The sequence below is a fragment of the Selaginella moellendorffii genome, unplaced genomic scaffold, assembly GCF_000143415.4.
Source record: "Selaginella moellendorffii unplaced genomic scaffold, v1.0 SELMOscaffold_14, whole genome shotgun sequence".
Taxonomy (NCBI): Eukaryota; Viridiplantae; Streptophyta; class Lycopodiopsida; order Selaginellales; family Selaginellaceae; genus Selaginella; species Selaginella moellendorffii.
The window spans coordinates 1,303,499-1,319,781 of NW_003314275.1; the positions used below are offsets into that span (position 1 = coordinate 1,303,499).

Genomic DNA, 16,283 nt, shown 5'->3' on the forward strand with positions numbered 1-16,283 from the left:
GGTTCGATTCCTGATGAGTATGTAGTCACCACCATCTAAAAAGTATAAAATAGCTAATGTAGTTTAAAATCCCATATTCGTAAATACACCCCCATTGCTTTCATTGTAATTTGTAGCTCTTTTAGAACATGGGTACCAACCCAAAACATGATATTCCAACTTACAGGCCTTGCCAAGAGTTTGTAAGTTTAAACAAAATGGTGGTCAATAGAGATCAAATTGATGTACATATGATATAATATTCTTCTTTATGTTTAATTGCAAAAACAAGTTTACTCACTTCAGCCCAATACCTATAAGAAGTAGATTTTATACAATATAGCATCCTACATATTTGAGAGTATTCTGATTTTGAGAAGATTTTGAATTTTTTGCAAACTTTATAAGTTAAATTTTAATTTATATAAACCTAATATGCATTAGAGTATGCTTTCTTTAGCTATGTTCATTATCTCTTTGATCACTTGATTTCTCAACATCATGCTCTCTTGCTATAGTACATGGCAACTCCAGTGCCAACAACATCAATAACTCTAACAACTCATTAAGTAAAAGACTTTTAGCTAAATAAATACTAACTATTAGATGGTAAAAGTTTTTAAAATATTTAAGCATATTCTAGCTATATCCACTTACAGCTAGAATATGCTTGAATATTTTAAAAACCCATTCCCTTTACAGGTTTGTTTAAGCAAACCAAAAATTAAAAATACTATAAAATTTGTAATTACTGAATCATTCATAAATTATTTCTTTTATGATAAATATAATGATTCAAATGAATAAAGTGTATAGATTGTATGATATTCTAGTGGCTTGCTTTAAATCATAAATAGATATTTTTAATCTGTAACTTCATACCAGACAGTTGTAAATAGTAGATTTTGGTATTATCTTGGCATTACAAACCAATCTTGTTTCAAGAGAAGTATAATAAGTTATTTCCACTATAGAAACCAGATCTGTTAAAGGAGATTTACGACTTGTTGAAGATGTACCTGAAATCCTATCCTAGTTTGGATGACACTCACAGATTATTTCTTCACCCACAGAAATCAGCGGGCATTTTCATAGTTTGTTTCTTCTCTCCTGTTTGTTCATACTCTAGCAGCTTGGCAATGTGTTACTGAGGCTACCTGCGCTTCACTCCACTCGAGGCAGAAGGGTCCTCGGGGTCATGATGCGCTGAGCACAATTTACAGTGACAACCCGTTATTCCACCTATCTCAGCTGGGGCTGTAAAGGGAATTTTGCATGAGGGATCAAATGCAAGTTTTTCTCCGCCACCTTTTCGCCTCGCTTTTAAAATAATTGGATTGCACTCCATACAAAAGGAGCACTAGAGAAGCATGATAATCTAGAGCGTCACATCAAGCATCAGCTAACCTTGCACGCTCGAAAGCCTCAACAAGAGTTTCCTATGGCTGAGTTCGGTGTCTACACCGCAGTAAACCCCACGCTGGTGCCTCTGGAGATCCTTGCATGGCATTGGATCACATACCACAGGAAATGGCGGACGAGCGGTGGCAAAACCTCAAGGACTGGACGCACACACTCGGCCACGACCTGGATACCCTCCGACCAGGGCCTGGAATTCTGAACTTGGCAAGCCCTCCAACGAAGACAACACACTCTTCGATATGTACGTGACGACTATCAACCCGACACTCCACTTCGGCCTTGAGAAGAAACTGCTGGAACAAGGATGATCAGCGCCTACGCGGGGGCGATCGATCCAAGCGGCTATTTGATGCAATGCTGGAGCGCAGCAGCGTGTCCTGGAACGGAGCTCAAGCTCGATCGAGGTGACGGCCAGATTCGAGAGTAATGCCGTATCTCCTGGACGGTGAATCACGTTTGCCACTCGCGCCTCGGCGATTTTCATCGGGAAACTTTCATAGCTTTCATGCTATAGAAGTATATTTACACCGTCGTAGTTAAAACTTCTGTACAGGAAGAACACACACGTTGCTTAGAACTACACAAACTTTGCGTACTCTTGCTGGATCATCTCGCCGCCGTTGACGGGATCGAAAGAGCATCGATAGAAGCTGGCAGTGTCGCAAAAACAAACGATAAGAAGTAATGTAGGTGGTATAAGCAAAGAAAGAAACAAAAGCTTGCCTTCCTTCGGATGAAACGATGAGGACAGTGTTCTTTTGGGGACCGAAAGCAACAATGGAGCGCGATTCGACTGGCAGGCGAAACTGCGCGAAAGACCACTCGGAGCTGAAATACTTGGGAAGAACCCCTGTACGAAAGGCGAGTGTACAAAAACACAACTAACACTGCTGGAATGCAAGAAAAATACCTCTCATGAAAGAAAGAGTGGAGCCTGGATTACCCGATGCGAATTTGATTGGGCTCTCGGGGCTTCCAGCGTCCTGGTTAGCAGGAGCAGCAGCCACAGCACTGGTGCTCTCGGCGGCATCCGCCTCGGCCGGAACTTTCAAGCTAAAGACGTGAATCGTTCCTTTGTCGCTCGACACCACCAGCCACTGCGCAGTGGTCGAGAAGGCAATGCTGTAGATGTCAGCACGATCAGCTCCCCTGCGAACCTGCGAGAGCAGAAAACTCACATAAAACCAACAGCAAAAAAGGATTTTTTTCGGAGCACAAGCCACAACAAAACAAGGGAAAAACAAAACACGAAGAAAACAAGAAACCGAGAGAGTAGAACTTACTTCCTGGAGCTGTGTTCCATCCAAAGTGTTGTAAACGCGAATGAGCGTCCCCTTGATGCTCGCAGTGGCGAGGAGCCGACCATCGAAAGTGAGCGCCAGGCACGCGAGATGCGAGTCGTGGGCCGAGATAAACTTGGTCTTCCTCAGCCCATACTGCTCCACGCGAACCTGGCCTTTGTGGAGCCCCGGGCAGGCCAGCACCACCGAGTTGGAGGACGCCGGGGACAGCGCGCACAGCCCTCTTGGATTCCCAATCGTTTCCACCTGGTGGAGGAGCTTGAGGTCCGAGAAATTGTAGACGTAGATCTTGTGCTCGAGCACCACCACCACCCTGTCCCTCCTCAGCCGAATCGCGCGAACGTCCGAGCGGAAGGAGAGCTCGCCGATGCAGCGGCTCTGGTGGTCGTCCCAGATCATCACCTTGTTGGGGAGGTACTTTGGATTGGCACCGCCGCCGACGAGCGCGAGGATGTTGCAGCGGAAGAGCATCTCCACGATGGCGATGCCGCCGTGGCTAAACTCTCGCCGGAACGTCTCCTTGAAGGGCTCGCAGTTGTAGATCCGGAAGCCCGTCTCGGTGCCACAAGCAAAGCAGCCATAATCCTGGTTGTATCCCACTGACAGGAGCCCGTGCTTGGATCTTTCCTGCGGCTGCTGCTGCAAGCTGGGAGAATCCGTGACCCTGATCGCGGATTTCGGCTGGTCTGTGAGTGGCGGCTCTGGCGGCGCGGAGACTAGGGCCATCCACTCGACAAATCGATCTACCTAGCACTAAAACCCCCGAGAAATCCGGCAAGAGAAATGCAGCGCCAGCGGCACCTCACAGCTCCATCAAAACCCTAACCGCCAAAGCCATAGCTCGATGGTAGCGCGAAGAGAGGGACATAGCTCCTGTGGAAGAACACAAGAGAAGAAGAAAGAAACCCTTGGCTCTATACCCACGTTCTGCTGGATTGGACAGGGGGTTTCACGTCCGACAAAGCAAAAACATTTCACAAGTCACTCAAATTCCGTGTCTCAAGTCCGCATCAAAGAATAAAATGGAGCCTCGTTTTCTTCTCTCCTTATTTTCTTCTCATGGCAATGGTTCTTGCTCGTTGCCAAGCCTGTTGAGATGGAGATAGGCATCGGTTCCTGCGAGAAAGAAGAAAATGTTTAGCACAGATGCTAGAAATCTCTGGAGAGCTCATGGATGATCCAAAAACTAGCTTTAAGAGCACCAAACTTAAGGGCTAACGGATGATCTAAAACTAGCTTTGCAAATCTATCCAAAAACTACATCCCAAACTTAAGAGCTACCGGTTGATCCAAACACCAACTTGCAAATCTCATCCCAAACTTGAGAGCTAACGGAGATCCAAAAACTAGCTTGCCAAAACTTCCAAGCAATCAATCCAGCATTCTAAGACTTAGAGCACTCAAATCAAACCGGAGGAACACTTACCGTAGCCTTCCATCGATATGACTTGCAAATCTCCTCCAAAGTACCTCGCGTACAGCCGACTGATTGGGAGGCCATAGCCGTAGCCAGCCATCACATTCGGTGTCTCTTGCATATGCCTGCTCTCTTCCAGTGGAGACTTTGCGGTGGTGTAGAGGTACGTCCAGATCTTTGAGAGGCCGCTCCTGGGAATCCCACCTCCTTCATCAGATATCTAGAAAGAAAGAATTAGAACAATGAGGAAATGGTTTCCAGATGTTTAGCTCACCTTCACGGTGACGTCTTCGACACCATCGGCGACGATGATCCTGATGGGAGGAGATTCTTGGTCCGAATCCATGAAACGCTCCTGCACTGCACGGAGGGAGTTTTTCAGCAGCTCGAACAACATCTGATGGAGATGAGTGGGAACGTAGCTGCAGGAGAGACAGAACGTTAGAACTTGAGAGCCACGCGATAGCTGCTTGCAAGAATGCAAACATACCCTAAGGAGCACTTACGCGAATGCAAAGTTTGGGTCGCCATAGACGTGCACTTCCGGAGCACTTCCATACGTACGCATGCAGGCCGATCGAGCGTCGTCAATGGCATTCTGCGCGATCAAAACTGGGGAAACGCGGGTGGAAATCAATCCAATGTAGCCGGGTGCTGGGTTTGGCTGATGCAACGCAACATGCTGGCCTGCAAAAAAAAAATTTCCTTTCAAAGCTCAGCCAAAAATCCTAGGTGCTAGCTAGAAGAGAGAACCACGTACCAATGAGCATACGAATTCCAATTCTCGACATATAAAAGCGGTCAAGAAACTGGTGAATCTCCGGCAGCTCAAGCAAGCCCCCTCTCCTTCCCAGCTCTTCCTTGAGCTCTTGAACTCCCATAGCAACAGTCGGGGTTACGTTGTTGTGGCGAATTTTTATCTGGTGTATCAAGTCTGTGAATTTCATCTCGTCAGCAGCGTCTTGGATCTCCGGAAACGTCCGCAAGTCTTTGAACGAGTCCACATACCAGTCACGCACCTGGAAAGCTTACGTTATAAGATCATTTTTTTATAGCAATCAAGCAGGAAGAACAAAGAAAACTAGAGACCATACCTTTAGCACGGGAGCTTTCTCTGAGAGACCATAGGGAAGATTGTCCAGCTCCATGACGCGATGCGCAAGCCTCACGGGGAGCTCCTTGTGCAAGAACTGGGAGGAGAGGAGCAAGCTCTTCTCGGTGGGATTCGCTCCAAAATCCATCATATACTTGAGACTCACGCCCGTCTGCTTCATATTGCTACACTTGTAGATATCATCCACCAGGCTCCTCGACAGCGTCTCGGCGAGGCGCCGGACCGCCATATCCGACACGAGAATCCTAGACTGCCGCAAGAAACGAGCTGGAATCACCATCGCGCGAAGAAAATCCCGCCGATTTCCGCTCGCAGCGCCATCCTAGGAGGGCGATCGAAACTCAAAGGAGCGGGCATTTTCTTGCGCTGGAATTCCTGCTCCTGGTGTTGGCGATCGATGCTCCAGGGCGTGGGCGCCATGCATTCCCTATCATTGGCGGCAGCCAAGAACCCTATCCATACCGTCGACGCCCCTGCTAGCCGCTACCTAGAGAGGAGTCCTTGGCAAAAGCTTCTTCTCACAAACAAACACAGGCCCATCCGCCGGCTCGGCTTGTTCCACGTGTCGAACTGCCGTGCCCATGTACGGCCCACAATCACTGTGGCTGCGACTTATGATTGAACGGGATTTTATTTTACATTTCACTTTCCTTCTAGGACAAATTTAAATGGTGTGATCAACCAACCATTACTCTTGGTCTTCCTCTTCGGATCTGGAGATAAATGGTGTGATCAACCAACCATTAACTTCAAACAAGTTGAAAGCAAGTTCTTCAAAATCTTGGTCTTCCTCTTCGGATCTTGAGACTGGAGGAGCAAGACTGGAACGTTTAGCTGGATTCTCAACAAATGGCTCCTTTTCTCATTCTTCTTGTGTTCTTTCTAGAGGTTTCTACTAGCCAGGGGATTAAATTGCCTTTATGGAGTCTTAGGAAGTTCAATACAACAGAAGTAAATTCTATCCACTTTAATGAAGATGTGGGGGGCTACGTGACTGTGATCACATTCGGGAGTTTGACCAACATGCACAGCCAGCTCATGAACTTTGATTCAGGATCAGATATTTGCTGGGTGCCGATAAGAAGTTACAAACGTCGCCAGCAAGCACTCTCTTGCCAAACCCAAATCTGTAAGAACATATTTCACGGTGATTGTGATTCTGCAAATAGGTGCAAGTTTGATGTAGCCTACGATAGAGGCAATGCCAGAGGAATCATCATAGAAGACTCTGTAATCCTCCCAGGAGCTCGTAGCGGCCAGGATTTTGTCCCACAAAACCATTTCTATTTTGGTTTTGCTCAATCTCAGCAGGGTTTAACAGCAGGGGTGGGCGTTCTTGGCATGAATAGGGGTTCATCGTCATTCATTTCCCAATTCAGGGATGCTCTAGGGGGGAATGTCTTTTCGTTTTGCATGCCGATCGAAACATCACTTTCAACCATAGCGAATGACGATGAGCAGGAATTTGGGACTTTAACTCTTGGTGATGATGCAAGGCGAGTGAATGGTTTAGCGACGGTTCCTCTTCGCGAGCGAGAGGAAGACAAAGGCATGTTTTTTGTGACGATTGTCGGCTTGACTATCGATGGTGATTACATCGCAATCGCTCCACAGCTCCTCCTGATTGATACCGGTTCTACATTCACAAGCCTAACACCAACAATCTACACTCTCGTCATCCAGAAATTTCAAAACTTGCTACCAGGAAGGAAGAAAGTTATCAGCCAAGCCATGTGTTTTAGAGCTTGCGATTGTGGCCCGGTTGAAGACATTCCAAAACTAGCTTATCATTTCGATAACGGGGTTCATATGGAATTAGTACCCCACAACTTATTTGATCGGCAGGGTGATTTCTGGTGTTCTACAATTAGGAAGGGAGAAACCAACATCCTTGGTCTTGCTCATCTGATGAACATTTTGGTTCTTTTGGATTCTGATAATAGTCTGTTTGGCTTCAAGCGAAATTGTATGGGCTATGCTAAATGAAAGATATAAGATATTTCCTCTTTCCGAGTTATACAATAGATTAGCTATATAGATCTCCCTCACCTGTACATTGAGATTACTATACACCAATCTTTCCCCAGCGTAAGCGATCATTGATCGGCTTCGTTTGTTCGCATGAATTTGGTGTACTCTTGTTGTATCATCTCTCCGCCATTTGCTGAATCGAAGGTACATTTGTAGAAGCTAGAGCACAAAGAAACAACACTCAGCAATCTAGAACAGCAAAACATAACAGTACCTGCCGTCTAGTCCCACAATGAGGACCGAGTTCTTCTGTGCTCCAAACGCGACAGTGGCATGAATCTCTTCTGGGAGCCTGTACTGCGCAAACGACCATTCCGAGCTGAAGTACTTTGGTAGAACACCTGCGACAAAGCCAAACCAGCTTTCCCAGTTAGAAAACTCTGAGAAACTCGATCAAAAACCTTGACACAAACCTTTCATAAACGAAAGAGTTGAGCCAGGATTTCCACCGGGAGAGAGCGTTGGCGAGCCGGCAAACGGGCTTGTACACCCCGATCCCTGACTCCCACTCCTCTCGATGCTTTGAGCTTCAGCCGGCCTCGACTCGTCAGAAGGCGACGGACCCTTAAGTCTGAAAACATGCACGGTACCCTTGTCACTGGAAACGGCAAGCCATTGAGCGTTGGGCGAGAAGGCAATGCTGAAAATCTGTGCTCTATCTGCTCCTCTCCGCAGCTGGGAAAGCAAAAGTGAATAGCCGAAGTTATTACCCATCCAAAGAACCAAAAGAAAAGCGTCTTACCTCTTGGAGACGAGTTCCATCCATAGTGTTAAAGATCCGGATGAGCGTCCCCTTGGTGCTGGCAGTAGCAAGGAGCTTCCCATCCTGCGAGAGACTGAAGCAAGCCAGATTGGAATCGTGCGCCGGGATGAACTTGGTTTTTCTTAGTCCGTAGTGTTCCACACGAACCTGCCCTTTGTGGAGTCCCGGACAAGCAAGAATCGGCGTCGTGGAGCTCGGGGACAACGCACACAGTCCCTTGCCGTTGGCGATCGTCTCAATCTGGTGAAGTAGCTTCAAGTCCACGAAATTGTAAACGTAGATCTTGTGCTCCAGGATCACGACTACCCTGTCCCTGCGCAGCTTCACCCCTCTCACCTCGGACCTGAATGCAAGCTCCCCAATGCAGCGGCCCTGGTGATCGTCCCAGATCATGACTTTGGTCGGAGGGTAGCGAGGGATCGGCCCACCGCCCACGATCGCGAGGATATTGCACCTAAAGAGCATCTCTACGAGCGCAATCCCTGCGTTTGGTACCTCTCGCCGGAACGTCTCCTTGAAGGGATCGCAATTGTAGATCCGGAAGCCCGTGTTTGTGCCGCACGCGAAACAGCCATAGTCCTGGTTGAATGCGGCCGAGATGAGAAGCTTGGGGGCACTTGCCTGATCTTGAGGGCCGGCGCCGGCGCTAGGGTCAGAAGAATCCGTGTGCTCTACTGCTACTCCTGCTGCTGCTACCTGCGCCGGCGGCATCGGCGGCTCCTCATCGCGAGATTGCTGCTGCTGTGGCGCCACCGGGTGATGATCGCCTGCCGGGAGCGCGACACCGAGGCCGTTCGAGACGAGCGCCATGCCCGGGCCCCTGCGTTAACCCTAACCCTAATTCTCAGAACGCCTCCCTGTACCTTTATCAAAGCAAAAATTTAGGCATGTTTGAAGATCCACTTACATTTTCCCCTTTTTAAACATGAAAAAGATCGTAAATGCATTCGCGTCGACAAAAGAGCTAAAAACTAAGAATTCGAATATATAATTGAAATAACAAAATAATAAAACAATTATGCGGCAGCCATGATGCCCCAAAAATACGTCCTTACATTTTCTGGAGTCCGCTGCCTCTTCCATGTCACAGTTTTATGCTCCCAATCAATAGTACCTCTAAAGAGCCCATGACAGTGACGCTTCGTAGCAAACACCACAGGAGCATAGCGCATCCCTTGCAACCTAAAAATCCACGATTTTTCTTGATCTAAAACTCCTGGAAGTTCCTCAAATTCTTCCCATTGTTTAGCTTCCTCATTGTAATAGCGAAGGTTTCCAGACTGTACAACAACCACCTTCCCTTGAACCATAGTCATCTTTGCACCATAGTGCTTAAACTCTTTAGGGAGGTCAGCATAAAGCTCTGCCCAGGAATTCTGACCTGCATTGTAATACCTCAATTCTCTACTTTCATATAAGCCAATCACACGATCTGCCCCGTTCGAGATCACATTTGTAATTATCCCTAATGTATCTAAACCAGCCACACGTCCAATTTTTACCCACTTGTCTTCACGTGCTGAGTATACCTGAGTCTTGTTTACTCCAAAGGCATGAATTGTATCTTCATCAACTGTAGCATAATACTGCTGACCTGGCTTCATGAAAGCTGTTGAGATTGTTGTCCACTTGAGGCCATCATCTTTCAGGTTCATTTTGTAAAGGGCTGGCCGTCCTGGGTTTGGAGGGCACTTTTGAGGATATTTCCGCATCCCCCGTACAGGAACCAACTTCACTACGAAGACATGGAGATTACCGCCTGCAGAAGCATGAATTGCAGCCACACGCTCATCTGCTTCTAGTTGCACTTGCTCCAATTCTGTCCATGTTTCTGTTTCAATATCAAGATGTAAGATGCGCACATCATCGTCATGAAACAGCAAAATCAAACCCATTCCTAGGACTTACCCTAAGGATTGTTGCCCTTAAATATATGGAAGTCTAAAAGTATAAACTATAAATCGAATATGCTAATATCCTTATCCCCAAAACTTAAGTAAAACCGACATGAAGCACAGGAAACACAGACAATAAGAAAAGAGATAGAATTGGAGCCAGTAGTAGATCCGGAAAACAGCCATTAGGGAGAATCCGTGACCAGGATTTCGGCTGGCGTGCGGAGACTACCGATCAATCTAAAACCCAAGGAAATAATGCAGCGATCGATCGAGCGTCCACTCCAAGAAAGAAACCCTTTCCTCTATACCCACATTCTGCTGGATTGGAGTGATACGAGCTGAGTACCGGAGAATATGTTCCCTGACGCTCCATCCGCTCGCAGTGCGATGGCGATCCACATTGCATTTTCTTGTGCTGGAATCTAGCGCATACTTGTTGTAGCCGGTGATCGATGCTCCAGGCCGTGGCATTCCGGTGGCGGCAGCCAAGAGCCAAAAGCCACAGCGGATCCGCTGGCTCGGCTTGTTCCACGTGCCTTCATGTTCACAAAGCGAAGCGGCACCCTTCTTCAGATTCGGAAGACGCTTCCACTGGAAGAAGAAGTTCCTTAGGCTGCTCAGCTTGAGACATGCCAAGGAGCTCCTTGTCATGCTTCTGTAGCATCACCTGGCCACCCGACACTCCTGCCGGCCACTTGATGTCAACCTTGTTCATGAAATACGGGTATCACCCAACCCCCTCCACAGCAGCCCAGTCGAAGCCAGTGAATTTGACCTCAACTTGCCTGCTGGAATAACTGACCCTCACCATCACGTTCATGTCTCTAATGTCTCCATGCACCCCAATGTCACCTGAGGGCATGACTGGGATTCTGTGTGCTTTGTCTAGCATCTTGAGCACCTCGGCCCGCAACTCTTGTGCCTGCTGGTGCCCATGAAGCAGATGCCAGTCCTCCCCTAGGTACTCTATCTTCACTTGCAACCATCCTCCAGGAAGCTGGTCCATGTTGTATAGCTGAGGAGCCAGCCTAACCTCTTCAGCTGCCCAAGCCCTGTGCATAGCTTCCCTGTAAGAACCTTGAGTGTACTTGATGACCATGTCCTGGATGAGAAAAACCAATGTTTTTACACTTTTCCAATGGCTAATCTATTTATTATTTTGCCCAAAATCCATTTCATTTTCGTAAACTAATACAAATTCCATAACAAATAACAAGTTAGATCTATAAGCAATAATTAAAGGCCATTATTCATCCATGCTTGTAGAGTTTGCAAGTTATGTAGTTGAACTTTATGCTGGAATAGGTGGTACTTCTGGAGAAAAGATCTACCATAGACCAATCTATCCTTCTAAGCTTGTTTTGGTGGCATATTATAATTTTGCATGTAATCTGGTTTTGAGATTGAGTCTTTGTAGTAGTCGTACAAGCCAGCAAGCCAATACAGCAGTAGTTAGTCCCCTTTGATCATCACTTTCCATGCTCCAATGTATATATAAAACAACTTGACAGAATGTGGTTGCTAAAGATTTTGAGCTTCACCAATCGTGTTTTGGAGTGTTCATTTCCAGGAGCTGAATGCAATGGTACCACAGGATCTTTATTGATAAGGCATGGTCTCATGCCTCCAGCTCAGCACTAATGACCTCTATAAACATGTATACACTGGATAATACTTAGCAATGATCTCACACGACAATTCGTTTTCGTTTCCAAACTCCTCTGGAAGAACATGAAAAAAGATCATAGTTCCAGTCAAAAGAGTTTTAAGATTTGAAGAATATATATATTTTTTTGAAATTAAAAATTTATGCGGCAGCCATGATGCCAATAAAATACGTCTTTACATTTTCTGGAATCCGCTGCTTCTTCCATGTCACAGTTTTGTGCTCCCAATCAATAGTACCTCTAAAGAGCCCATGACAGTGACGCTTCGTAGCAAACACCACAGGAGCATAGCGCATCCCTTGCAACCTAAAAATCCACGATTTTTCTTGATCTAAAACTCCTGGAAGTTCCTCAAATTCTTCCCATTGTTTAGCTTCCTCATTGTAATAGCGAAGGTTTCCAAACTGTACAACAACCACCTTCCCTTGAACCATAGTCATCTTTGCACCATAGTGCTTAAACTCTTTAGGGAGGTCAGCATAAAGCTCTGCCCAGGAATTTTGACCTGCATTGTAATACCTCAATTCTCTACTTTCATATAAGCCAATCACACGATCTGCCCCGTTCGAGATCACATTCGTAATTATCCCTAATGTATCTAAACCAGCCACACGTCCAATTTTTACCCACTTGTCTTCACTTGCTGAGTATACCTGAGTCTTGTTTACTCCAAAGGCATGAATTGTATCTTCATCAACTGTAGCATAATACTGCTGACCTGGCTTCATGAAAGCTGTTGAGATTGTTGTCCACTTGAGGCCATCATCTTTCAAATTCATTTTGTAAAGGGCTGGCCGTCCTGGGTTTGGAGGGCACTTTTGAGGATATTTCCGCATCCCCCATACAGGAACCAACTTGACTATGAAGACATGGAGATTACCGCCTGCAGAAGCATGAATTGCAGCAACACGCTCATCTGCTTCTAGTTGCACTTGCTCCAATTCTGTCCATGTTTCTGTTTCAATATCAAGATGTAAGATGCGGATATCATCGTCATGAAACAGCAAAATCAAACCCATTCCTAGGACTTACCCTAAGGATTGTTGCCCTAAAGTCTTTTAATGGGCTTAAGAATATTCTCAGGATGAAGATAAAGGTTGTAATTTTTAAAACTATAAATCGAATATGCCAATATCCTTATCCGCATCCACCAAATATCGGACGGTCACGTGACGGTGACGTATTTTCAGACCTTCAACAGCCCGTCAACCCGTCAACCAGGTCGGGTTTGTGTGATATTAAACACAGATTAGTGCTAATTGCCATACATTTTGGAGCAACAGAGGAGCTAGGTTGAGAGACGAGAGCTTTCGCTGTTAGAGAGGAGCCTTGGGAGCGCGCGATGGGAGCGGTCGATGGAATCCAGGGTATTCGTCGCGGCTACAAGGTGTCGCTGCCGCCAGCGCTCGAGGTATGCCTTTTCGTGGCGAAATCGGGTGTTTCCGGAATTGCATTTGCCGGATTCTTGATCTTTCGTGTTCTTGGGAGCATCTAGTCATGCGCATTGCTGCCGCATGTAGATTTCGTCCGGAACTGCGTGAATCTTGGAAGATTTTTCTCCTGTCCTTGTCTTGGTGCTTTTGCCTGCGAGAAATTTCTTTTTCTTCTTTTAATTCGCGGCCTTTTCGGAAAAAACTTGGATGATTGATCTGCAGGCTCCCAACGTCCAGCTTGTCTGTGGAGATGCCACCACTGCCATGGATGCGTCAGACGCGCTGGCTATCCAGAGATCGTTCTCGCTCACTTATGGGCAACCTCTAGTGCATTTGCTTCCAGGCAAGAAATCCACTGGCGAGAAGAAGCTATCGCCACTAAGGTCTGTGGTTTTTTTTTTTTTTCTTGTTTTGTTTCAAGGATGAGCTGTGTGATGCTTTTGCTGGCAGGGTGGGAGTCGTCTTTTGCGGACGGCAATCCCCAGGAGGACATAACATTGTTGCTGGCCTCTTTGATGCATTGAAGGCTCACAACCCAGACAACGTCCTGATTGGAATCGTTGGTATGGATGTCCAGAGTTTTTTTTATCATGTCCTTGTCCTCAAGCTTGAATTTAGGTGGCACTGATGGACTCTTCGCCCAAAAGTCTGTGGAGATCACTGCGGATGTGCTTGCTGTTTATCGTAACCAAGGTAGAAACATTTTCGATACAAGCAAGGGAGTTTGAAAGGTTTTCTTCTTTTTGTTCAGGTGGCTACGACCTTCTTGGGCGGACCAAGGATCAGATCAAGTCTGTGCAGCAGGTGGATGATGCAAGGGCAGCTTGCGAAGCTATGAAGCTGGACGGCATCGTTTTGATTGGAGGCAAGTTTTGCCAACGTCGAACGGATGACTGTGGGAGCTAATAACACGAGATTGTTGGCTGCAGGTTGTGGAACGAGCACGGATGCTGCTCATCTCGCTGAAAACTTTGCTGCAACGGAGTGTCGCACAAAGGTGGCAACGTAAAACATAATAATGTAGTGCGGCTAGATCCTTGCTTCGCAGGTTATCGCGGTGCCTGCCACTATCGATGGAGACTTGAAAAATCCGTTTGTTGAGACGGATGTGGGCTTTGACACTGTTTGCAAGGTGCAGCAGATCTTGCGGAGACTTCTTGCTTGCATTTCTAATATGTTTTGGTGCAGGTCAACTCTCAGCTCATCAGCAACATAAGCACTGATGCGCTATCAGCAGAGAAGGTTGTTTTCCTTGCAACTGCAATCATGGTTTACTTGCTCGTGATGCTTTTCAGTATTACTACTTCATCAGGCTGATGGGACGCCGAGCATCTCACGTCTCACTGGAATGTGCGTTGCAGTCGCATCCGAATATGGTATGTCTGTGTTTTGGACGAAATATTGGATCTGATTCAGCTCTTTTGCAGGTGATTCTAGGAGAGGAAGTTGCCACGTCTAAAATGACACTTTTCGACGTTACAAAGCAAATCTGTGATGCTATTCAAGCCCGAGCAGAGCATGGTCAGTTTTCGCTGAAAGGTTTTATTGCTATTTGGTCAATTTACGAGGTGTTTTTTTCCAGAAAAGTACCATGGAGTCATCCTTCTGCCGGAGGGTCTCATTGAGAGTATCCCTGAAGTATATGCGCTCTTGCAGGTAGATGTTGGTGTACAGCATTGGAGCAATGATTTGAGTTGCGATGTATTTTTTATGGTTAGGAAATCCATGGCCTTCAAAAGCAGGATATTGAGGTCGAGCACATTCCAACTCGTCTCAGTCCCTGGGCGTCCGCACTTTTCGAGTTTCTGCCACCATTCATCAAAAAGCAGGTCAAACAACAGTTTTCTCTCCTTTTCCTTTTCTCTCTTGTCTGATATGAACCTTTTTTTTTGCAGTTTCTTTTGGACAGGGAATCCGACGATTCTGTCCAGCTTTCGCAGGTGTGCACCACTGTGTTTTGCAATATCTAAAAGCTAACAAAATATAGCTATTCTATTTTGCAGATAGAAACGGAAAAACTGTTGTGTCAGCTTGTTGAGACAGAGATGACAAGGAGAACGGTATTCTAGTGCTAAGTTTGACGCGCACACTCACTCAATACATTTTTCATGATCACAGAAAGCTGGCAGTTACAAAGGAAAGAAGTTCAACGGTATCTGCCATTTCTTCGGATACCAAGCTCGAGGATCGTTGCCTTCCAATTTTGATTGCACCTACGCAAACGTAAGCTCTTTGTGTGCTTTCTTTGTGAAGAGCTTCACACTCTGTTTCTGCAGGCTCTTGGACACATAGCATTTCACTTGGCAAGCGCCGGACTGAATGGCTATATGGCGACGGTGACGAACTTGAAGGAATCTGTCGACCAATGGAGGTGTGGCGGAGCACCAATCACTGTAAGTCTAGACTTAACGAAAATTCTCGCGTAACAAGCACGGGTTTTTCTACGCAGGCGATGATGTCTGTCAAGCGGTGGCAAAGGGGCCCGGGAGTCTCACAGATAGGAAAGCCGGCTGTGCACTCAGCTAGAGTGGACCTTAAGGGAAAGCCATACGAGTAAGTGTTTTTAGAAGATCTTCATTTGCAAGATTGTTTCTCAAAATCTCCTCGCAGGTTACTGTCGCAAAACGCGTCAGCGCTCCTCATGGATGATCTATACCGGAATCCGGGACCGCTCCAGTTTGACGGGCCTGGAGCCGATCTAAAGACCATCACTCTGTCCGTGGAGGATCGAGACTACATTGGCAGGATCCAGGAGCTCCGGAGCTACCTTGACAAGGTACGTCCATTCTTTAAAGTTTCTAGTCTATAAGATACCATGCTTTGGATCATCCAAACAGGTGAAAGATATCATCAAGCCTGGTTGCCCGGAGGAGATCCTCAAGGCCGCATTGAGCTCCATGGCATCAGTGACGGAAGTTCTATCCGTGATGTCCTCGCCGGGCTATCGCAACCTGACACCATTTTAAAGAAGAATTCGTTCTTGGAGGACTGCTTAAGCTTAAGTGAGATGATAATCCACCATATAAAACATCACATTCTTAATGGCTGGAGGGGATCGAACTTGGGACCCTCCACGCCCAGTGACAGTCGGTGAAAAATAATATATTTTTTTTCCACCCATGGTTAAAGTTTCTCTATTCGGCTGGTGTAAATGCTTGTTCGCGATGGAGTGCGAGTCTTTGGCCCATTAACTTCGCCTGTAGAGCTTTTAAAGGCACAGCTTCCGTATGGTTCTGCCGTACGCGGTCTGGGCCATGG

General features: G+C 46.6%; 5 protein-coding genes across 5 annotated transcripts; 2 read left to right on the forward strand and 3 right to left on the reverse strand.

Annotated features, from left to right (window-relative positions):
* Positions 1-1,898: 1,898 nt before the first annotated feature.
* On the reverse strand, positions 1,899-3,580 carry LOC9646650 (autophagy-related protein 18d). Its single transcript, XM_024675261.1, has 4 exons — positions 2,685-3,580; positions 2,312-2,558; positions 2,125-2,251; positions 1,899-2,051 (listed from the first exon to the last, which is right to left on the reverse strand). Exons 1-4 carry the CDS (start codon positions 3,426-3,428, stop codon positions 1,979-1,981), a joined length of 1,191 nt encoding a protein of 396 aa, XP_024531029.1. The 5' UTR covers positions 3,429-3,580; the 3' UTR covers positions 1,899-1,978.
* Positions 3,581-3,662: 82 nt separating this feature from the next.
* Positions 3,663-5,747, reverse strand: LOC9632201 (pyruvate dehydrogenase (acetyl-transferring) kinase, mitochondrial). Its single transcript, XM_002970453.2, has 6 exons — positions 5,214-5,747; positions 4,880-5,138; positions 4,626-4,806; positions 4,394-4,541; positions 4,129-4,339; positions 3,663-3,818 (listed from the first exon to the last, which is right to left on the reverse strand). The coding sequence occupies exons 1-6, from the start codon at positions 5,511-5,513 to the stop codon at positions 3,760-3,762; spliced, it is 1,158 nt and encodes a 385-aa protein (XP_002970499.2). The 5' UTR covers positions 5,514-5,747; the 3' UTR covers positions 3,663-3,759.
* Positions 5,748-6,082: 335 nt separating this feature from the next.
* LOC112346331 (aspartyl protease UND-like) lies at positions 6,083-7,219 on the forward strand. Its single transcript, XM_024675062.1, has one exon. The coding sequence runs from the start codon at positions 6,083-6,085 to the stop codon at positions 7,217-7,219; it is 1,137 nt and encodes a 378-aa protein (XP_024530830.1).
* On the reverse strand, positions 7,138-8,858 carry LOC9632202 (autophagy-related protein 18d). The gene is made up of 4 exons (XM_002970454.2): positions 8,007-8,858; positions 7,678-7,939; positions 7,479-7,605; positions 7,138-7,423 (listed from the first exon to the last, which is right to left on the reverse strand). Exons 1-4 carry the CDS (start codon positions 8,835-8,837, stop codon positions 7,330-7,332), a joined length of 1,314 nt encoding a protein of 437 aa, XP_002970500.2. The 5' UTR covers positions 8,838-8,858; the 3' UTR covers positions 7,138-7,329.
* Positions 8,859-12,867: 4,009 nt separating this feature from the next.
* On the forward strand, positions 12,868-16,153 carry LOC9632204 (pyrophosphate--fructose 6-phosphate 1-phosphotransferase subunit alpha). Its single transcript, XM_024675340.1, has 19 exons — positions 12,868-13,003; positions 13,248-13,408; positions 13,476-13,588; positions 13,644-13,718; positions 13,777-13,890; positions 13,955-14,022; positions 14,074-14,157; positions 14,214-14,267; positions 14,321-14,401; positions 14,453-14,546; positions 14,608-14,681; positions 14,744-14,854; positions 14,921-14,965; positions 15,029-15,085; positions 15,144-15,248; positions 15,302-15,418; positions 15,475-15,578; positions 15,636-15,801; positions 15,863-16,153. The coding sequence occupies exons 1-19, from the start codon at positions 12,935-12,937 to the stop codon at positions 15,989-15,991; spliced, it is 1,821 nt and encodes a 606-aa protein (XP_024531108.1). The 5' UTR covers positions 12,868-12,934; the 3' UTR covers positions 15,992-16,153.
* The last annotated feature ends 130 nt before the right edge of the window (positions 16,154-16,283 follow it).